We start from the raw sequence: 23,437 nt of genomic DNA, 5'->3' as shown, positions 1-23,437 counted from the left end.
GATCCCTTAGCAATAGCGGTGGACGTGATGTCCATGTCATGGGAATTCAGGTTGGGTTATCTGTTTCCCCCGATTACCATGCTTCCCAGAGTACTCAGACGAGTGAGGCAAGGTGGTCGGCCGGTGATTCGAATAGCTCCCTCATGGCCGCGTCGAGTGTGGTATGCAGACATAACATCCATGGCGGTGGGACAAGGATATCGTCTTCCGGCAAGAGACGACCTTCTTCTCCAAGGTCCTTTTCGTCACCAGAATTTACCTCAGCTCAGTTTAACGGCATGGCTGTTGAAGCCAGCCTCTGGAGAGCTTGGGGTTTTTCCCCCAGTGTAGTGAACACTATGCTGCAAGCTCGAAAACCGGTTTCGGCTCGCATCTATCATCGCATCTGGCGAGCATATATTAGATGGTGCGAAAATAAGTCCTGTCACACATCTTCCTTTCGTCTCCCCCGCTTGTTGGCTTTTCTTCAGGATGGGCTGGAAGCTGGCCTCCGTTTAGGCTCATTAAGAGTTCAGGTTTCAGCGCTTTCAGTTTTCTTTCACCTGAAATTAGCGGACTTGCCAGACGTCGGGACTTTTCTTCAGGGAGTCTTACATATTCAGCCTCCTTACGTTCCGCGTACAGCACCACGGGATCTCAACGTGGTACTGGATATGCTTAAAGGGCCTCCCTTTGAGCCATTACCTACGGCAGATTTTAGGTGTCTTACCTGGAAGGTCGTCTTTCTTTTGGCTATTGCATCTGCACATAGGGTTTCTGAATTAGGAGCTCTGTCTTGCCGGGAACCATATCTGGTTCTCCACGAGGACAGAGCGATTTTGAGAACCCTCCCTACCTTCGTTCCTAAAGTAGTTTCGGCTTTTCATTTGAACCAGGAAATTATAGTTCTGATCTTTTCATCTACTTCCAGTTCTGATCATCAGTCTATGGAAAAGTTAGATGTGGTTAGGGCTCTCCGCATTTATGTTAAAAGAACTTCTCAGATTAGACGTACAGATTCTCTGTTTGTTCTTTATGATTCTAATAAAAGAGGCTGGCCAGCCTCAAAACAGTCCATTGCAAGGTGGATTACGGCAACCATTAAGCAAGCTTACATAAAGGCTAACCGTCCTGTGCCAGAGAGACTTACGGCCCATTCCACCAGATCGGTAGGGGCGTCATGGGCAGTGAGAAATGTGGCTTCTGCAGACCAGCTTTGCAGGGCAGCCACCTGGTCCTCTGTCCACACCTTTACAAAATGTTATCAGTTTAATGTATTTGCATCTGCGGATGCAAATTTTGCTCGTAGTGCTCTATGAGCAGGGCTTTCAGAGTTGTCCCACCCTTAGGGGGCTGCTTTAGAACGTCCCCATGGTAAGCAGTGTCCCCCAGACTGGATGAAAGAGAAAAGAGGATTTATGTACTTACGTTAAATCCGTTTCTCTGATTCCGTCTGGGGGACACTGCGATCCCTCCCTTCTGCTTTTCTTCTGTGTGTTCTTGTTTGATTGGCCTTTTCTCCTTAGGCTTTTTAATTAACTGAACAGGAAGGGGCAGGGGGATTGTAGAGGTGAGGGGTCTGTCAGCAGTGCTAAACTTAACTAGCTAGGTGCCAACTCCCGCGCTCCCCTCCACAACCCCATGGTAAGCAGTGTCCCCCAGACGGAATCAGAGAAACGGATTTAACGTAAGTACATAAATCCTCTTTTTTAAATTATCTTTTCCACAGCTTAGCCCGAATGCCTCGGCACAGACTGCGGGGCTAGGGTCTACAAACAGGGGGCTCCCATTTCGGTGTCAGCTGTTTTGCAGACACAGGTCTGGTCTAAATCATTGTCGCTTCTGGTGGCCGAACACATTAAGGTGATTTTTAAATTTAAATTGGTACGTGAGTATACCCTTTTTCATGCTTCTACACACGTTTAAACTGTGCCGGTTAAGCACCCACACAGCTTATATCTGTCCGCTAACACAGAAGCGGCATTACGCTGTTCAGGTATAAAACCATCCAGACAAATATGCTGCTGTTCACCATCTTCCACAGATGGAGAGGATTTTATCTTTGACTGTTTCCACAGTCAATAAGGATGTAGTTCATTCCTCACCAGAGGATGTCTATCTCCATCTTCTTTTACTATCAAGAGGAATATTCTTGCTGATTACACTCACGAGGTCGATAATCCCAGCCTAAACTGTACACAGTTTTCGCATTTGCAAGACAACAGTCTATTCTTGGTTTTCAATTTTCAAACTAAGCCTTAGTGACACCCTAGTTGGGAAAATGTTTTTCCTCATATCTTAGACTCGGTGTCTGTCTTTTGTCAAAGACCAGGTAAACAGTAATATTCTGGCTATATTTTCACCTCCACTAATTCTCCAGAGTCAAAACAAGGGAGGTAGTCCCTGTTGGTGTCAATTCTGTGGATCTTCAGTTCTCTTATTCTGCTGTCCCCGGCGGGAGCAGACAAAGAAGTCCTCCTACACAGAGCAGGGGCTGGTAAAGGGGTTTATCTAGTGGCTTTCGGACAGAATAAGTGCTCTAGCCTTTATTCATGTTAAGGGTTAATTGGGTGGTTTGTATTCACCCAGCAGCATCATAGCTGGTAGGCATACAGCTATTCAGCTATAATACCTATAGTTGGCCACATGCTTACAGCACTTTGTTCCAATATCGGAACTCTCAGTTTGCACTATTTCAAATGAGTATCCAAAGGCTTCTGGCGGTAGGTGTGCTTTCTTTGTTTTATGTCTGCGACACCAGGCCATGATGTTTACGTGTTCTATCCGTTGATCCTCTCTGTTGATCTGAGGTCAGGGTGCCACATCCAGAGTCAGGCTTAGCCTTACAGGGGTGGTTATAGTTTATGTACTGTGGCAATCAGTTAAACATCCATAGGTTTGGGGACATTCCCCAGAGGTGGAAGTTATTTATTACACCCAACGCTTAGCTTACAGCTAGACGTTTTCAGCCAGAATTTTATACTTGCAGCCTCTCAGCAAGCAGCAGGGCTGCATTATTGGGTTCACAGGTGGTCACTTTGAGCCTACCCAGGTCTTTGCTTATTCTACCACACTAGAAGCGTTGGCTTATGCCTTATCTTCTAGTTTGGGGGTTTCAGTAGCTTCGTACCGAAGAACACGCTCATCTCTCTTCTACACCGTTCCAAAATGCTCCTGGCAGAATTTCCTTTCAGTAACAGCAGTTTCTGTTTTGCAAAATAGGATACCAAGTTTCTACTTGTATCTTTGGCTCTCCTTATTCGTAACATCTCCCATGTCTCAACAGGGAGATTCTCATCAAGGAAGGCTGCTTTCATTGTTTTGGACGTGCATAGCACCCCTTTGCACTGATTCACTAATTTACCTTTCGGGTGGTGCTGAGCCACAATGTTTTTATTAGTGGGTCAGTTGCTCTTCTTGTACAGAGGGTCAGAAAACCTGTAGAGATTCGGTCTCAAAAATGCAGTGCTGTTGCATATTTGTAGCACTTATGCAATTCCCGTATCCTAATGCAGGATAAGGGTCGACCTGTGTATGGTCGGAGGGGTGTTCCTTGTGCCATACTATGGGCCAAGCTAGACCAACTTATTATTATTATTGAGGGCCGAATGCCTTAGCAATCAATCCTTTAACAGGTGGAGTGGGTCACCTCAGGGTAATACCTTTGTGCTCTCCTGGTTAGATCATAGGGCTCTTTGAGAGGGAGCCCAGGTTCTTTTCACATGTTAACCTGTTTTCTCTATCGGCTCTCAATCTAATGACCCTCAGGTGGATTTGTCCATTGCCAAGTCGGATCTCCCTACAACTTAGGGGGTGTACAGGTGATTCACAGGTCCAATTTCCTCGTGGGGGTTCAAGAGTTTCTAGGAGGGGACGCATCCCAGCTAGTCTGGTGGTCCGCCGTGTGTCTCGCTAAGCAGTGTTCTACTGGTTTAGGGGACTTGTGTTGTCGTCCCTCTTTTCCCGGTTCCAGAGCGGCCCAGTCTCGTAGTTCGGCTCTTTGTTTTCATCATCTGGTTTGATGCTGTGGCGTTGGATGGCTATCCTTTTCGGCTAGAAAATACCTGCAGGGAGATGGTTGCTACCTTCAATTCAGCCGTTGAGCTTCTTCCTCAGCTGTTTTCTTTGGGCTAGAAACTATTCGATTGGTGTAAATTCCTAGAATTTCACACTCCCCACTCAGGAATCTTTAAAAGGTTTTCTTTACCAGCTGGCTTCAATTGGGTCTCCGCCCTACTTCTTTCAGCGTGCAGCTTCCGTGGCTCTCTGTCTAGCTCAGCGGAAGGTTGTTTTGCTTAAGCGGTTTCTTTAAGCTCAGCCCACCTTTGGTTGGTTGTAGATTTCCAGGGAGTCTAGTTCTCGTCTTCAGGAGGCTTGCTTTGGCCTCCGGTGACTCTCTGAATTAGTTAAGCTGTTAGCTCATGGTATGAGTGCTTCCTGGTATATATGTCGGGCTTATGTTGTTAACTCTCTATATGAGTGCTCCCTCAGATATCGCTTAGTTAGTTAAGCCGAGTTAGTTATCGAGTTAGTTAAGCCGTTAGCTCATGAAATAAGTGCTCCCTTGTTTATCTCTGAATGGTTTAAGCACTATATCAGTGCTCCCTTAGATATCGCTGAGTGGCTTAAGCTGTTGCATCTGTGTATATGGTGATCCTTTGTATATCATTGAGAGGATTGAGTTTTTAGCTCAATGCAGGCTGTTCTCTTGGATGTCACATCTCGTAGGGGATCTGGGGCGAGAGTGTGTATGGCTCTTCCTCATTTTCTTTACCAGAAACTTAGTGGCGCGTTGTACGAGACATTATTGGTTATGACAATTAGTGCCTGCATTCCACTGACACAGAGATTGTAGTTCATCATTCTTGTGCCTCTTCTTTTTGTGTAACGTTTCTCCGACGGGAGATAGTTTGTGCTCTTGTTCGCACAGTTCCTATTTAGGAATTTAATGCCCATTTAGCCTCTCTAACGCTAAAGAGCGTAGGAGGGACAGGGTCTAGGTGGTCTCCTGCCACTGCATCATGACCAACATTCTGTCTGTACCCCTCTGCAGGTTCCAGTGACTTTTACAGTGCACTTTCCAGGAGGGTTGCAGCTTTTTGTACGCCACAAAAGCGTCATTCAATGGCGCAGTTGTACAGAGTGGCAGCGTCTATTTCTGCTGCATATTGTTTCTTTGTTGCATGCCTTTGCATTCACAAATGCAGGGTTTTGAACACAAAACATTGCGCACAGCCGTTCCAGAGTATTCCCGCCCTTGGACACAGCTTTGGTAGCTCCCCAAGGTAACGCAGTGTCCCCCAGTGGTAGGATAGAGAAAAGAGGATTTTTACTCACCGTAAAATCAATTTCTCTTTCTACACTGGGGGACACTGCGTGCCCTCCCTTGCTCTGAAAGTAGTGCTGTCTTTGGTGTTGCTTTCTGAATTGCTTTTTCTCTCTTCCTGGCTTGGTTATACAAAACTGAAGTCAGCTACAGAGGAGGGGCATAGTGGGGGAGGAGTCAGGGAAACAAACAAGTTTATAAGTGCCTAACTCCAGTCCCACCTACTATACCCCAAGGTAACGCAGTGTCCCCCAGTCTAGTTAGAGAAATTGATTTTACGGTGAGTAAAAATCCTCTTTTTATGATACATGCTGCACACAGATTACATAGTAATGATTTGTTCATTAGACACTGGAGTCGCCCTGCAGGGAAATATAAGTTTGGGGAATTATTTGGAATGGAATGTTCACTCATGATTGAGAATTAGGCTTATTGTGATTCGCTTCTCTAATGAACATGTTTACAGATTAGGGCTCTGAAAAAGCAGCTGGTGGAGCAGGAGGAAAACAATCGCATTAAGACGACCGAGTACGAATCTCAACTGAAACACTTTCAGGAAGAGGTAAATGTCAGCAATCATTCTGCTCCTTGGCAGTATTGCGTATTACATAACTGCATAGATATTTACTATTTTAATTCCATTTTTACTTTAATGGTTTAAAGCACCATACATCACTAATTGAAAACATTTTAAATAGTATCTTTGTGTCCTGAAACACCCACCTCTTCACTATGCGAAGAGACTTGCTGGTGGAACACAGTTTGCTGACAGTAGAGTCATCTTTGACAGGTCAGCTTGTGAATGAGTCTCTATACAGCAACAAATGTGCGGTGCCCATCGCATTCCTCTTTCTAAAGAAAAGAGAACCACAGTTTTACCAGACTCCTGATGCCATCCTGCAGCGTTGGAATAATGACATAATGACTGCATTGCGATAGTCCTGAAACATTGTGGTCCCTGTACCTGCAGCCCAATCTCTAGTTTGGAATTGAAGCTCTAGATGACAACTCTGTCTTCACTACAATCTATACAATACTATGCAGAACATTATTCATAGTTATATCATATAATAAAAAAAAATGTTTCTTTTTGGCACCTGGGTTAAAAGCACTCTTTTGTTTAATTTTCAAAGCATAAGATATAGAGACGTAAAATTGAGTTGTCCTCAAGAGATGTCCAGATTGTTACATTTGTCTTTACTGCAGCTCAACAAGTTGAAGAGGACATATGAAAAGGTTCAGAGAAGACACCAGAGGTTGGATGTGAAAAACAGAGTTGAAGAGGAAAGGTTAGAGGTCAGCCGGCTAACACGCAGACTAGAGGTAAGAAAATGAGCAGGTTAGTCATAAATTCTGGGTATCCTGAATTGAGCATTTTACATTGAAATAAAAGGAGTTGGTATCCTCAAGGCCATACGGCGATATCTAATCAAATTATATAACTGTAATATTAGTAATTATTATTATGCATACTTGTCATATACTAAATTTAATTGCATAGTGAAGACTAGTAGCTTAATATTCCTGCGTTATGTATTCTCAATAGCAAAATCCGTTCTGGTAAAAGTTAGTGAGTATCTCGGCCTATATCACCATATATCACTTGTATCTCACCTAATTGTAATAAAATATAAGAGATTGAGCTTCAGGTTTTCTTCTAGGAATTTCGCCAGAGGTCTCTGGACTGGGAGAAGCAACGTCTTCTGTATCAGCAGCAGGTGGCAGCACTGGAAGCCCAGCGTAGGACCTTGGCGGAGCAGACTGAAACATACCAGGTAACTGTGGGTGAAGCTGACCTACCTGCCACTTTGTTCCCTCCAAGCTGGTTTTATGAAAGGGAATCTGTTTTATGTTTGTTTTAGATTATGTTGATATTAAATCTCCTTAAACCAGAAACAATCAGAGACTGTTAATGAACGGTTCCTGATGGATTGATCATTTCTGCACAGCATTCACTGTAACACTGTATATACAGTCGTCAGTACTTCTGCATCTTGTATCTCCCCTGTGAGATAGAGGCCTACTTGCAGGAGAGAGTCTTCAAGTAGGGTCTAAGGGCTAGATTTACTAAGCTGCGGGTTTGAAAAAGTGGGGATGTTGCCTATAGCAACCAATCAGATTCTAGCTGTCATTTTGTAGAAGGTACTAAATAAATGAAAGCTAGAATCTGATTTTTTGCTATAGGCAACATCCCCACTTTTTCAAACCCGCAGCTTAGTAAATCTAGCCCTAAGACTCAAATTAGTTCTCGCATGTAAAAAAACAATAGATAATCAACTTTATTTAAAATTGCTACCAAATGAAAGCCCTAAATGTCACCAAAAAAATAAAGCTCAGTATGATACCATTGCAAATTCTTATTTATACTTTATTTGCTCATGTGTATTTTAGGCTGAGTATACTTGTCCTACCAGCAGCTTCATTGTTTCCTAAATAACACTTTAACTGTTTAAAACCCATTGTTATGGAAGTTTATTGCCTCAAAATAGATCGGACAGTCCTCACATTATTGGGAAATAAAATGAATAACTCATAGAACATAAATGGAAAATAAAATTACATTATTACAGGTTATATTTTAAAAATGGTGCAAGTTGTTGTGTATTTCTGCTAAAAAAAAAAGATAACTGCTTCCAGCTTACATTAATATCCCTTCATGTGACATCTTTCACATTACTAGATTATACTCTTTGCGTTACATTTGATTATACTTTGCCCTCATGAACACGCATTGTTTTAAGGGGCTTTCCCCTTTAAAAATCAGTTCTTCTGAGGACAGGAGTACAGTACAACTCTCAATTGCAAGCGCAATATTCGTTTAGTCACATACTGTTTCTATTGCAAGTTAAAATAACAAAACTAATAGCATCCCTTATGGTGTTAAAGCACCTAATTAAAAATGATTACATTATTATTTTTTATTCAACGCACACCCACACACAATTTTATATATAACTTGTATTATGACACCTACTAGTAGACCTTAAAGTGCACATATTTGGTATCACTGTATATGTGTATATATAGTGTACAATGTAAAAAATAAATAGGGTCAAACCATAGTTAGGTGCTCCCCCTATTATTTCTAATTATTACCTGCAATTGAGGAATAAAAAAGACTATCTTTATTCCTGTGTGCTAACACATGAAAGTCCAGTTTGTTCCAAAAAAAAACTAACACTTATTTATGTAGACTTTGAAAATGAGGAGTTATTCCCACTGAAAACATCTTTTAGCGAGAACGTGAAACTCGATCTTATGGGGTGAAACATGTCCGATCTTGAACGGGTTAATAAACAAATCATTCAGATATTGCTCACCGTCCATACCAAGGCTCTGACATGAATGAATAATGGTTTGAAATAAACTCTTTTTACCTGTGTTCCTATAGCATGTTTTAGACACATTTCCGTGGGGAGTGAGTGCATTTTGTATTTGTTTTTCTATTGTTTTCATAGATGTCTATGTGTAAGGAACTTTTACAGCTCTAGAACAAACCTGTAGCCAATCAATGGATTAGAATGTTCACAAATTAGACCAATCTATAACCAATCAAAGCAACAAAATACCTGTGTATTTAAAATAATTATGTATCTATTGTAATTCCCACTTTAATAAAAAAAAATATATTTATGATATTTACCCGGTCGCTGAATCTGTAGCAGCAGTCGCAGAGCCGCAAACATATGTTGGAACAAACAAGTGTGGCTGGTCGATCAGAACTACAGCACCTCGGTGGTCAGCTGGTACGTGCTAATGACAATCTTTGTGCCAAAGAAGAGGAAGTTGAAAGTCTGAGATTACAGCTGAAGTCTGCTACTGCAGGGCAGGAGAGAGCAGAGCGTGAGCTTGAGCAAGCCCAGCAGACCGTAAAGGTGAGGGGTGAGCAGGACAAGCCTTCATCTAATTACTAACTAGATAATCTGTCCTAATAGAGGAACCTGCTATTTGTGGATAGAGTAAAGTAGCCCGTTATTGAGGCCCAACTTTGTGGTTTAAAATAAGGCAAAATGCAGTTTAAGGGTGAAGAGCTATGTATTAATAACTGGGGGCCCACGGGATGGATGAGACCCTCCACTGACAACCTGAATTAACTCTGGTGTTAATTTTATGTGTGTGTTATAACATAGATACAGCACTGTGCATGTAAATACCTGAATAGCACAGGTATACAGTGACATATCTATCTTTATAGAAATAGTTTTGATTATTAGTAAATATACGTTTCAGGTGTTCAGATGAGAAAATTGGTGGCGAACATTGTAAATATATGAAATTCACAATTATAATAATAATAGCCCAGTACATTTCTCACTAGGAAATGCCCTGAGGCTGGAAACAGCTGATTGCTATTACAGGTATCACTAGACAACATCACTGAGACCTTTCAGGAGACCTGATTTTCCTCTGACTCACCAGGTCCTTCAGGAGGAGAAAGCTGAGCTGCGGGCGACCATACAAGCTCACACTGACTTCCTTCAAGGGTCTAAAACCCAGAAAGATGAGCTACACAGGGAGATGTGCAGAATAAATCATATGCTGAGGGACAAGGAGAACAGCATCAGGTGATTCCTAAGCAGGGATGTGGTGTGTTAATGTAATGTATTGCTGCTATCCGCTCTCTTCTTATATCTACTTGAATACGTTCCTGACTATGGTTTACTTCAACTGCACCCATTGCCTATGCACAATAACGCTTATTGCAAATGTGCAGATACCCTAGGACAGGGGTAGGCAACCTGCGGCTCTCCAGGTGTTGTGAAACTACAAATCCCAGCATGCCTTGCCACCTATCTGCTGGTTATCTACTGGCAAAGCATGCTGGGATTTGTAGTTTCACAACACCTGGAGAGCCGCAGGTTGCCTACCCCTGCCCTAGGACATCATGTGCTTACTTTAGTGTTCATATGCCCATGTTTATAGTGGTGCAGAATTTTGCACTGTCTGAAGCAAACAAGTGAGTGGATTGAGGGGCATTCCTTTCTAAGTTCTCATTGGCCACTTAGATTTACACTTAAGTGGAAAAGCAATATTTCATATTGCAGGCAGGGTAGAGGATATTCATGTAGGGCGGTGTTCCCTATCTTATCTTATGTAAGAGCACAACATTTTCTTCCCTTGTATATGATAGCACATTCCTAGGCCCATTATGACCATTGTAAAAAAAAACATACAAACAAAAAAACAACAACTTGGCACACCGATGTAATAAAGACAGCATTGATGGCTCCTCCCTTATGCCTGCAGTATTTTAGGAGAAAACATGTAAATTAATAAAGGGGCTGTCCAAGCAGGTCGGACTTTGATTTGACATTTTTATTATTTATACCATGTGTCTTTTATAGATTTTTTTTTTATAATAATATACCCCCCAAAATCTGATTTTGGGGGGTGTTTCCACAGACCAGGAAGGGGGTCGTGCACCTTAAAATGGGGTTAGGCAGACAAGTAAGTGCACAAATAAAGAAGCTGCGCTAATCCGCATTGTTTTGTGATTCATAAATGAGTCTTCATGAAGGCAGTTATTTTGTGGGCGAATCAGTATTCACAACAAAGCAACCTACTGTGTATTCCCCCCTCAATTGGGTCTCCTCAATATTAGTCTTGACATCACCTCCTTGATGTCATTATTTCCTAGTTTGTTCTCTTGAATAGTGGTTCAGGTCACAAAATACAATATTAATTTAATATTTGTCTGTACTGTCTGTGGAGTGCAGGTCGTTAGAAGAAAGATTAAAAGAGGCTAGGCTATCAGATGGCCGGGAAGAGGTCGGAGTGATGAGCTCTCGGCTGTCGATCAGCCTTTTGAACGAGCAGAGGTTACAGGACGAAGTGACCCGTTTGGAAGACCATGTTGGGTCAGTGACGCTCCAGTGTCAGCAGCTCACCAAGGAAACGAGGGACAAGCAGGAATCTCTGCAACTCTTAGAAGAGGAACACAACAAATGCTGCACGGAGAATAAGAAAGTGAGTGAGCTGCTGCATAAAGTACTGAGTCTTATTTACAGCAGCTTTTCAGTGCTGGTAACATCCTTTATTTGAACAGAATTTGGAAATACATATGGAGATACTTTTCTTACAATGGAAAACTGGTGATGTATAGGTTCAACCTTGGACAACACCAACTCTAAGTATACACTGTAAACAAGGCAAGATAAGTGGGGCATAATTAAACTTGTAACTATTTTCTTAAAGCTACAGCTGAACGTGCTCACCGATACTCAGTTGCCCCTAGGTCTTTTACACAAAATAGTAGATGCTTAGTTTAAGAAGATACTGGCACAGGAAATATACAAGGCACTTAGGCAGTTCCCAATAAAACATGGTTAATGGCTGTGCACACAGAGAATACATAGGTTCAAATCAGACAAAGGCAAATCAAGGTTGAGGCAGAGGTCAGAGCAGGCAGCACACAACTGAACCAGGTTCAATTTCCAGACAGAGGTCAGGACAGGCAGCAAGCAATAGAATAGATCTAGACATGGGTCAGGGCAGGAAGTAAGTAGCAGAATCGGGTCCATAACCCACCAATATAGGTGCAGACAGCGCCAATAAAATACTCCAAAAGGAGCTAAGCCCCAGCAGCTGCATACGTCCGTATTTATCACCAGAATCGCAACTTTAAACTACCCGTCCCAACACTCTGACGCGTCCCTGGTAGCTGAGCAGTTGGCACGGAGGAGGAACTTGCGGTGGTGCATGCATGCACTCACCACTTGTAACAACTTAGTTTTGTGCATTTAATTAAGTTCCGTAAAATAAAGGTATAGTGATTTCTGTGTTTTACTGATCATTTTAGCAACCAGTGAACTAGTTAGCATTGCTGCTTTGCAGCACTGTGGCCTTGGGTTCAGTTCCAAGAAGGCTGCTCTCTCTGTGGCATGTGTGTGTGTGTGGTCCCCCCTGTACTTTACATGAGTTTATTCCAAGTGCTTCAATTTTCTCCCAATGTCCGGAGTGTACTAGTAGCTTAATTGGCTTCTGATTAAATTGTCCTGTGTGTTGGGGAACATAGGGCAGGACTGATATAAATGAATAAGCATTCTCTGTACAGTGCTATATTAGCTGTATATAAAGTATAGTAATATAATATTGTATTGTCTTCTGGCAGCTGAAGAGTCAGCTCTCCCAGGTTGAACTGTCATATAGCAGTGTCCTGGATGGGATGAAGAAGGAGATCTCGCAGCTGACTCAGGATCTGCACCAGCAGAGCATAAGTATTGCCTCTTCCAGCAATTCATCCAAAGCCTGGGAGAGGAAGGTCCAGGCTGAGCGAGAGAGAGCTGACCGAGAAGCAGCAGAACACAAGGTAGGAGCAGATGTTTGCTACACACAGTGGATACAGACATTTGCTGAACCAGGACTTGAAGAGGCAGCCTATACATTTACATTGCTGATTGTGCTTAAAACTAGATGGCTGCTCTTAGTTGGCAATATTATTAATTAGAGCACAAATTGCAGTTACAGGTTTTTGATTTATTTTTTATCCAGAAAGCTCTGAAAAAGTAACATTGCAGTAAAATGCTGCCACTAAATGAGAACCACTACTGCACAATGCCAGAGTCCGTGTGTGGTTAGACAGGGGTCATGTTTAAATGTAATTTAATATAGGCAACAGAAAGAACGCATTATCCTGGATTATAAAATACAGAATCCCATACCTCTCCTTGGACGAAGAAACGTTAAATATAAATGACAAAAGTGCAGAGCTCGACAGACGATTGGTGATGCTGTGCAGCTATTTTTACAGAATCTGACTTGTATTTAGTGACTTTGCATAGATAGGTGCCTTGGTAATCTTTGTATGTGGTGCAAAGTTTGCATCACCTGATGGGAGGAGTTGGCTAATAACACATCCTTTATTAAGAATTCGGATCGCAATATAGTGATCAAACATTAGTATCAATTGTCAGAAACGCGCTCCCAGCGCCCCTGACTTGGAATGTTCACTGTCCGGGGTTACAGAAGATTCCAGCGCTCAATATTTTGCTCACCTATCACACAGGTTATAGATTTGCTGAATCAACCTCAAACAGGGCTTTCACACCCATATACACTTATCAGGGCAATATGACCCCAAATACAGTCACACAAATCTACCTACTGGCACACACTATGCTCCTTGTTACACACAGGTTAGCGATGCACACACCAACATTCTGCTACACAATGTACACGCTGGCACACACTAGACTTGTAGTAAATTGTATTAACAATCCACACACAAGGATTCAAAGGGTTAACAGGGTTAAGCAATATTCTTCATAAAATGCTAATGGTTTCGTAAGAGTATCAAGAAGAAAACTTATTAAACTTTGCATGTAATATACAAAGGTACAGGGCATTTGGGTATTATAAAAAATATATATATAATAAATAAATGCAGTACAGCAAACTGAATGAAATTACAGAGGATAAAAGTTTCATATCCTAATCTGTGTGCCTGGGACAAAGCAAAATCAAATGGGCAATCCTTCAATTAGATTGCTCCCCAAGAGCTGACAGTTGTGTATTTAAGCAGGTTTCACAGGGAGAGCAGTCAGAGAGGCAGTGTATATGCTGATGTGGGGGAGGAAATGTCCCCTGGGTGTCAAGTATAGTTTGTCCAAAAATCTTTGCACTTCCATAGATTTTCTTGGACAGAACTCCCTCTTCACGCATATTTACATATCATATATGATGGAACAGTAGCCATCTGTACTTCACAAACCTTGTGTGTTTTTGTCCCTAAGTACAGAGTGGCACACTGATTTCCCACAACATGAAATATGAAGGTATGTACTTTGAAGTTCATCCACATCATCATCACCATTTATTTATATAGCGCCGCTAATGCCACAGTGCTATACAGAGAACTCACTCGCATCAGTTCCTGCCCCATTGGGCTTACAGTCTAAATTGCCTAACACACGCAGACAGACACACAGACTATGGTCAATTTGTTAGCAGCCAATTAACCTACCAGTATGTTTTTGGAGTGTGGGAAGAAACTGGAGCACCCAGAGGAAACCCACGCAAACATGGGGAGAACATACTAACTCCTCAGAGATAAGGCCATGGTCGGGAATTGAACTCATGACACCAGTGCTGTGAGGCAGAAGTGCTAACAACTTAGCCACTGTGCTGCCCACAAGATTGTATTGGCCTAAAAGGTTCTCTGGCTGCCTAGGATATGGTTTCCCCTAATTTATACCTAGTGGGTTTGTTTTTACAATTCCTTAATTCGACAGTCTACTCTAAGTAGGAAAGAACATGAATGATCATATGTTAAGTGAGTTTCCTGAAAGAATGTCTGGGCTCTGATGAGCTTAACCTAATTAGGTCCACTCTAAGTGGTATTTAACCACTTTTGTCTGAGGGGAAAATCATGTACATTCATATCTATTAATTTAATATTTCGAAAAAACACATGGTATTGGGTAGTTATTCTAGGGACTCATGATGGTTTGTCTGAACTGCTTGGATTTGTGGCATGAACCCCTTGCTATTCTAGTAGGGGAGGCTTGTTTATTGGGTAAATATGGCTCTAGAGTTAAGTTCTCTTTTTACATGACCTGATTCTCAGGTTACAACCCCTCCTACTCTTGTGTAGGTTTCCCTGGCAGCTTTGGAAACCTTAAAGGCGGAGAACCGGCAACTGACAGATATACTGGAGAAGCAAGAGCCGGATGTCCGTCTGGTAAGACGTGAGTGGGAACGTGCAAGTAGAGCATGTACTTGGCTCACTAAACTTAATCTACCTGCTCCTTTATAATAATTGCTTTTGACAGCTCTAGCTATATATTTTGTGGAGTGCAAGTTGGTCATCTGTTCTCCGGTGTTTGCGCTAAATTTAGAAATACCATCTACATTCTGCTTGTATTGCTTCCCCTTGCATTTTTATTCTATTTATCTTGAGAAAACCTTTGGATGACATGTTCTTTGCATTCTCAGGCTTTGGATAATCTGGAATGTGAGAACCAGACACTGCAGAAAGAATTATCACAGACAAGGAGAAATCTAGAGCTTGTTCTACAGACGAGACCATCTGATATTCAGAGTGCAGTGGAGAGGTGAGTGGCCTGGTACACTGGAGTCTTAAGCCACTCACTTTAGTGGGCCTCTTGTACCAATTTTGACTTCTATTTTATATACACCAGATGTTCAGAGTTAATGCTGCATGTTAAATACCAAGGTGCTCTGTACTGTGCATTGCTATGCAGTATGCCTTTGTAGTATCACATAGTGATCATTCTGTGCAGGGTAGAAAGGCCTGGATTATGATTTCCATTTCCACGATCTGCTTAAAGCCATCGGGTCCAATATGATTATTACAGAAGTGAGAAGAAAGCTGTGTTTGCCAGAGTCTTTCCAGAGACTATAATCCATTTGATAAAGATAATTATAAAAACTGGAATCATTGTTAAAGGATAGGTGTCCCAGCGGCGAGGATTTAAAAGAAAACCTTGCCTCCTTTTGATGTTATGGGCAGCCTGAAAGATCAAATGGATAAGACGATAGAGGGAATGCTTTAGAAAAAAAATAAAAAAAATAATCTCTGGATTATATATTGGACATTTCAGGAGTCTGTATGACTAGCAGAGAAGGTTGCAGCCATTTATAATTCAGCTAGAAGGACACTTTGATCTGCCATCCCCTGACCAGGATTTCAGCCACAGTACAGACCTTGTACACAGCCTTTTGAGGGATTACATTTCTGGTTCATTATTAGATAATGTATTAGAAAAGGCAGCAGATGAGACACAGGGACTCCACATCCAGAAGAGGTGATTCAAAGTAATAATAATAAAACATTTTTTGTGGCAAGCAGACAACAGTCTAGCAGTTTAAACACCTTTGCACTTAAGGCTATTTCTAGGGACTATACTATACACAGATAAACAGGCATATTTTCTTCCTACAGTAAGATATCTGTCCCAAATTCAAAATATCTGCCCTACAAGGTGACAGACGCACATCTGTTACATGGAGCAGACTTGTAGAGCAGAAATGTTGTCCAGTCTGCACAACTTTAACTAGAAGATGAATATTCTGGCAAACAAGGATTTATCCTTTTGCCATAAAGTTCTTCAGATGAATGTCCACGGATTGTATTTATGAGATCTGCTGGTGGTGCTGTGTAAGTGAAAATGGTGAATACTCTTACGCATACTTCTTTCCTTGTAGCCACCATGACTGCACCTTGACCCTTCCACCCCCTCCTAATAACAGTATTAATTATTACGTACTCGGTGGCCTGTGTGGTTAATTGCAATGGAGAGGGAGGGGTACTTAACCTGTCCACTTCCTGTACCCTCAGATGGATGGGCCTGTCAGTACTGATGGTGCTATCATGGAGGTTACAAAGAAAGACCATTATTGGTAAGAGTAATCACCATTTATTTTTCCTGCCTGTTTGTGAAAGGTAATAATCATTCCTTAAGGTACAAATTAGCTGCAGTCATGAAGAGGCTAATTGTGTGCTGCTTTCATCGTCACAGGAGGTCACAGGAGCTGCTGAGCAGACATGAAGAGGAGTTGAAGGCCCTGAATGAACATTTGAGCAGGGTGTCCCAGCGATATGAGGAGGTGCTGCAGACTGTCCACTCTCAGCAGGAAGCTGCCTTCATTCTGAAAGGCTTATGTAGGACAAGCTCTCTGGACTCGGCATCTAAGGTCTGCAAGGGAGATGTCCAAGATGAACATGTGGAGGATTCCTGCCTAGATGCCCAGGTGAACCTTGTGTCTGCAGTAGTAGGAGTAAAATGAGTAAAACGCTTCCATAGTTTAAGTATAGAGTATAACATTTAATGGTAACAGATAACGTATCACTCATGTGTAGGTGAATTTTTAGTACGGCTCGTTTGCACTACGCCTGAATGGTAACCAGCCGGCCAAGTTCTGAGGGCCACCTTGTTGTTTTGTGTTTTGAGCACACAAAGTAACCTATTCATTGGGCTAATAGCACTCTGTAAATAATGTGGTGGGACAAAGTTTATTGTACAAACTACAATAGACTGATACTAAACGGTTTTATTGACAACTTTGATTTTACAGTATTTTTAGATAAATGAACATTTGTGGTATAGTTGTATTGTGTTTTGTAAACTTGATTATGTAATAAATGTAACAGCCGTGAATGATTTATGTATCTATACGTGGGGCTTGACTTCCACCACATTATTTCCGGAGTACCATTAACCTGAGGAAGAGGTTACTTTTGCCGCCTTGAAATGCATAACATGGCAGCGCTCGGTACCTAGTTACCTTTCAGATGTGGTGGGGAGCAGCCATAAGTCATCATATGCTGTACTAACATGACATTGGAGTGTAAGTGATACTATCTAATTCTTCTCATTAAAAACTTGATCTATGGAATTCTTTTGTTCTCTAAGACTGTGCAAAATTCCTCAATATCTTACTTTTGGTAACAAGTGTTACCACCCTTTATATGTGGCTCCCAAATACATAATATTCATAGTTTGTACTTCCTCTGTGCAGCCTATGGCTCACCAGTTGTACTGGAAGTCCCATAATGTCCATTTAGGCACATACCACAGTTAGGTATGAACGTGTTCTGTACTGAGCTAGCGTAAATATCCCCATGACTATATAAATAAAGCCTTATTTTTATAGCACCACCATATTACAATGCAAACACACGCACTATAAATGAAATAAGTGACATTTTTAGCTAAATATGATCACTCCAATCATGTTCTGTTTCACTTCTCTTCAACATGTTAGGAGACAAAGTGACTGACAGCTTTGTAGACTTGCTTTGCAGAAGTACATTGTGTGGACTGCTTGATTCATACATGGAGACAGGGCTCCAATGTGCTTTTAAATTCACCCACTCTGAAACTCTACTTTTTTTAATTCTACAAGAAATTTTCCCTAATACTGTCATATACTAATTCTAGAATAGAAAGTAAACTAAATCTTAAAATGTTTTAATAAAGTAGAGAGTGAACTCTCCAATCTAACCGTTCCTTGGATGTCCTCTCTGGAAGTTCTTTAGTTTAGTTGCTCAGTGATCCTTCCGAGAAGGTCCAACATCAGCACATTGACTGTATAGCAGTAATGGATTTTGGATTTTGCAGCAGAGATGATCCCACTCACTTGTTTAGCTCGGCAGCCATGTGTTGGAATAAAAGATGAAGAAAGTGACCATTGTGGCCATACCCAAGCAGAAAAGACTGAGAATGTACAACAGAAAGAAGTCCATACATATTTTTGACTTACAGGTGACCTATATAGTGGAACAGTTATTAAACAATCATAAATTATGTTTGATAACCATATTATCATTAAGTGTCAACAATGCTATATTTGTTGCATTGTTTCTCCTTAACTAAAGATGGCCATTGTTCTTTCACTCCTATGAATCAGTTTGCCATTTTGGGAGGAAGGTCGTTCTGTAGTGAACACAGAGTGACTGATGGTATAGCAGACTTGTTTTGCAGAAATGTAATTTGTGAATCGGTAGATTCATTCACAGGGGAAGTGCCAGAGCTGTCAACAGTTTAAATGACAATGGGCTCTGCTTTTTACCCTACATCAGATCCAATTCTAGGCTGATCTAGAGCGCTTATATCACTTTAACAAATGCTGGATTGCGGCATTTGTATAAATGAAAGTGTCTCAGAGCTACTGTTTTTAGACAAAATTTTAACAACTTGTGCATTTATGGAGTTTTAATGTATAGTGACAGAATACAGGAGATACAAAGTGAAACATTATTTAATGCACAACACTTAAAATGTTGCAATTGAGAGGTCATTTTAATAACAAGGAACCTTGTAAGGCAGTTTTTATATCTGGTATTCAATATATTTGGGCCATTGGAGAGCAGAGAAGATAATAAAGTGTAACACGTGTAAGATACGTGTATGTTGTTCTACATGTATGAGAGATACAGAGTTCCACTGGAGATCCAGTCTGTAGTGTCAGTGTCTGTCAGTATCTGTATTATATGTTATTATAGAGCGGTTCTCCTATGTACAGTTCCAGCCGGACTGCTAAGGTGGCCTTTCACTGGGATCACTCCTCTGTGTAATAGATTATATATTCCCGTAAGGGTACGTTAATAGTCAATGAGCAATCATGTATCATGTAAGTTAAACTTAAAATAGAAAAGACTTATATTGTATCATGGTCCACCAGTATGTAAATAAACCATAATGCAATCAGAAATGTGATATCACTTTGGATACCAATATGATTGCAACAATCATTGTCATATAGTTAGTCAGTAATTGCATTTATACCATTGAGTTTTCATAGGATAAACCATAACAACACTATTACATAGTTTTATGGCTATGAACTAATAATATTTCTTTTACTTCCAGCATAGTATCCAATCATTGTGATGTAGCTAGTCCGTAATTGCATTTGTAGGATAAAACATAGCGGCATATAGAACCTATTAATGAAATTTGATGTGTATGGATATGGACCAATAAAGATGAGTAAGCCCCATGTGTCATATGAACATGAATGGTTTTGAGGGTAAACATAGTCCTGGCATTGCCGCTTTAAAACAGGAAATGTCAGTCTGCCTTTCGAAGTGACTTGAAGTTCAACTGCCGGCCCTTTCTGTAGTCGCAATTTATTCAAGCCGTGTCAGAAAGGTTGTGTGTGTGTCTGATGGTAAGTCTGTATTTCTCACGTCACCCTGTTAATCTTCGGAATATTTATGTCGTTGATGTCATTGTCGGCAATGTTAGTAGCAAAATAGTGACTACCACCCACTGGTATAGGGTATAAAACAGGAGATTGGAAAATTGGCTCTTCAAGTCCTAAGAGTTGCTGAACTCTTAGATAAAGCAAAGTATCACTCTTTCTTATACCTCTATATCCATGAATCTGCAGGTATTTATTACTTTCTACAGTGACTATTCCATGTGACAACCTTGTATTTTACATATTTTTTTACTATTTATATGTTAATATCATTTATGAACAGTTGTAGATACATATTTGTTTTATTGCCTGAACTAAGCTTTTTTTTTTTTTTTTTAACCTGGCTGTCTGCTCATTAATCTGCTTGCTCGTTCATCTCTCCAATTGTAAAATGCTACAGAATATGCTGGTCCTATATAAATAAATGTTAATTAATTGACTGATCGCTTGCAGCTTCCAATGCCGCCCACCTCCCCAGCCAATGCTGTAGCCTCACGGTTCCTGCAAGAGGAGGAGCTCCGGTCACAGGACCTACTTCAGCGACTGGACTCTCACATTGAGGAGTTGAAGCAAGAAAGTCAGCGAACAATTCAACACTTCACCAACTCCAGGTAGCCCACTGTGGAATACTACCTGAGCCGTGAGTATACATCTGGGGTGTGGACTCTCGTTTTGTCCACAAGATGTCAGCGGTGAGACAGTTTTTCACCTCTTGCAATGAGTAAACTGTAGCCCTCTTATGAGGCGCAAACTGTCTGTATTTAATCCGTTTGGATGTTTTTATGTCTTCCGAATTCAACTCTGGTGCACCCAGTACACAGTGTAAAAAGCCAAACCGCTTGAATTAATAAATATACAGTATAAATCAGTTATGGAGATCTGCCTCACATAGCCACAATGTGAATAGTCTGGCAGCTGGTATGGAAATAATATATGTTCTAATTAATGACCCAGGAATGGGTTTTACTTATAGTGTAATATATTGTGTTCCCACCTGACACATAGGACAGGCAGCCGTATTGTGGGCTAACCCAATGTGATATATAATAAGCTAGCTTGTCAGTTCACTAGAAGCCTGTGACGGAGTTCTTCCCATAAAATGACTTCCAACATATATGTAGGAAATGGCTGCAGTTCAGCTTTTAAAGAAATGTTCCACTTTAATATTGAGTTTGACCAACCTACCTTCCATATAAGAGTATATTTATGTAGGTCCCTCACTTCATTGTGTACTAGATCTCTCCTGATCCGGAGAGACCCAAGCAGCACTCAGTGGGATCGGTAAAGGTGCCGGCTTCATATCTGTCTCTGGCCCGGCTAAATACATATTATACAGAGGGCTGCAGCACAGTTACACTCAATATTAAAGAGGGAAAACTGCCATTTCTGTGTTTTCCTACAGTATTGCTTATTGCTCCATACAAGCTTACATTTGTCTATTCCTAGTCTTGTTTCTTTTTCAAACCATCTAAATTTCACCCTTTGGAATCCTTAATTCTGTTTTTATTCACAAGATATCGGAGAACTTTATTTGTGGTTTAGTCTGTGTGAGGACGTTTTTTGTGTTTTTTTAGGCGATAACTAAACAATGCAGTTCCCTGAATGTTTACAAACATTGTAATTTGCATTTGAATACATTTTAATTCTAGAAAATGTCCTATTTATCTATTTAGTAAAATCCATCAGTTGTGTTATATTTTATGCATTCTGTACACGTGTTTTAGCTCATGTATTGTATAGTTTTATTTAGTATGTCATTGTTAATTTATTTCTGTATAAACTGTGCATGTACTGCCTAATTTTAATATTAATATTCAAAATTTTTATATTTACACATTTTTAAATTTGAAATAAATTATATTAATTTATAAATTCAATTGTATTGTCCTTTTTATAAAACTATTGATTTCAGCTTAGATTATTGGTTCACTTTTATATGTTGAGAGCTCAGACAACTACTTTTCCTTTCATAAATAATGATTTTGATCTTTTTAGATATAGACCCACCTGATCTCTTCTCTAGGGACCAATGGCATTGTGTGGGCACTTCCACAACATTAACGAGGAATGTCTAGTGTTCGTAAGGTCTTGGTTTATATGGAAATGATAAGGCCGCATTCTTATGCATATTAATTCAGCCCAAAAAATGGCTGCGTTTATTTTGGCAAATTTGAAGAGCCTGTTTCAGGAACTTACAGAAGTGGTTCTGTGACTTGTGGAACCCTGAAGGTGTCCTACTTGCATTGTCCGTCCACTCTTATTTCTGGTTCTTGTGGTTAAACCAGTGGCCTCGCAGCAGTGTGCAGAGGCGGTCACATGACGCAGAAGCTGCTCTGACTTACCCTCTGCTTTCTAATAAAACCGAATAAGTGAGAGCAGAGCACAGATATGGATATCACAAGTGAAGTCTCTACATGCAGCCTGTTGCCTACCACTGGTTTAGGTTAATAGAAGAAAAAAAGAAAAAAGGTGTCCCTGCTTGTCATCTAAATAGTTGTCTTATTATAGTATTTCCTGGGACAATAAGGAGGTATAGGGTAAATTTATTAAGCTGAGAGTTTCCGGCAGGTGTGGAAATTAGAGATGTTGCCTATAGCAACATCATATACACACTCCGGCCCGCTCCCTGCGCTCAGCCAATGATCGCCGCCTCTCCTCCACTCTTATCACTTCTTCCCACTCCAGAATCCAAGACTTTTCCCATGCAGCCCCCCTTCACTGGAACGACCTCCCTAGTTCCATCCGTCTCTCTCCTACTTTGTGCTGCTTCAAACGTGCACTGAAAACTCACCTCTTCCGCATAGCCTACCAACCATCTACTTAACCCCTCATCTCCACCACTCCTTCTCCCTTCTGGCTCCCCTTGTGCCTGATTCTGTCTACCCTCCTTTAGGATGTAAGCTCACATGAGCAGGGCCCTCTTCCCTCCTGTCTCCTAACCTGTTCTTCTGCTCTGTGTTTATTGCAGCAGCCTGCCTGGAGTTCTGAAGTATTGGTATTTTTGTTTATTGTTCTGTACTGTTTCACCCTGTATAGTCTACTGTTTGTACTGTGTACGGCGCTGAGGAAATCTTGTGGCGCCTAACAAATAAATGATAATAATATAGCAACCAATCAGATACTAGCTATCATTTTGTAGAAAGTACTAAATAAATGATAGCTAGAATCTGGTTGCTATAGGCAACATATCCACTTTTCAAACCCACCAGAAATTTACCCCCTGGACTGTTGACATACCTCTTTACTTGCACCTAAAAGACAAAGCACACAGGTTTTTGTATAATCAAACTACATGCCATGTGTATGAAAACAGTATATAAACACCTATAAAAAATAAAATGGGAGAAAATATAATCCTATAAGTGTACCAAGAGTTGCCATCAGTCATGTATTAGCTTGGACATCCTGTCTTTAATCCATGTTAATTTTGTCCCGTACTGAGCACCAAGAGTCCTAACTCCTGCT

The 23,437-nt window shown here is 40.9% G+C and overlaps 1 protein-coding gene across 3 annotated transcripts in view; it reads left to right on the top strand.

Moving 5' to 3' along the window:
- The window catches only part of CEP63 (centrosomal protein 63), a 28,030-nt gene extending 6,267 nt beyond the window's left edge, over positions 1-21,763 (top strand). Inside the window, exons 4-14 of one of the 3 annotated variants that reach the window (XM_075201573.1) lie at positions 5,772-5,867; positions 6,512-6,628; positions 6,967-7,080; positions 8,971-9,180; positions 9,725-9,870; positions 11,023-11,272; positions 12,417-12,614; positions 14,898-14,984; positions 15,239-15,357; positions 16,786-17,017; positions 20,426-21,763. In XM_075201573.1, coding sequence (XP_075057674.1) covers positions 5,772-5,867; positions 6,512-6,628; positions 6,967-7,080; positions 8,971-9,180; positions 9,725-9,870; positions 11,023-11,272; positions 12,417-12,614; positions 14,898-14,984; positions 15,239-15,357; positions 16,786-17,017; positions 20,426-20,587 — 1,731 coding nt within the window. In that variant the 3' untranslated portion in view covers positions 20,588-21,763. Of the gene's footprint in view, positions 1-5,771; positions 5,868-6,511; positions 6,629-6,966; positions 7,081-8,967; positions 9,181-9,724; positions 9,871-11,022; positions 11,273-12,416; positions 12,615-14,897; positions 14,985-15,238; positions 15,358-16,604; positions 16,667-16,785; positions 17,018-20,425 lie in introns of those variants that run through there. The other 2 variants (XM_075201572.1, XM_075201575.1) reach the window with 2 other exon arrangements.
- The last annotated feature ends 1,674 nt before the right edge of the window (positions 21,764-23,437 follow it).

Source organism: Mixophyes fleayi, chromosome 3 (assembly GCF_038048845.1).
Source record: "Mixophyes fleayi isolate aMixFle1 chromosome 3, aMixFle1.hap1, whole genome shotgun sequence".
NCBI classification, from domain to species: Eukaryota; Metazoa; Chordata; class Amphibia; order Anura; family Limnodynastidae; genus Mixophyes; species Mixophyes fleayi.
Note: the sequence above shows the minus strand (reverse complement) of the source record. Positions and strands in the feature narration are given on the sequence as shown.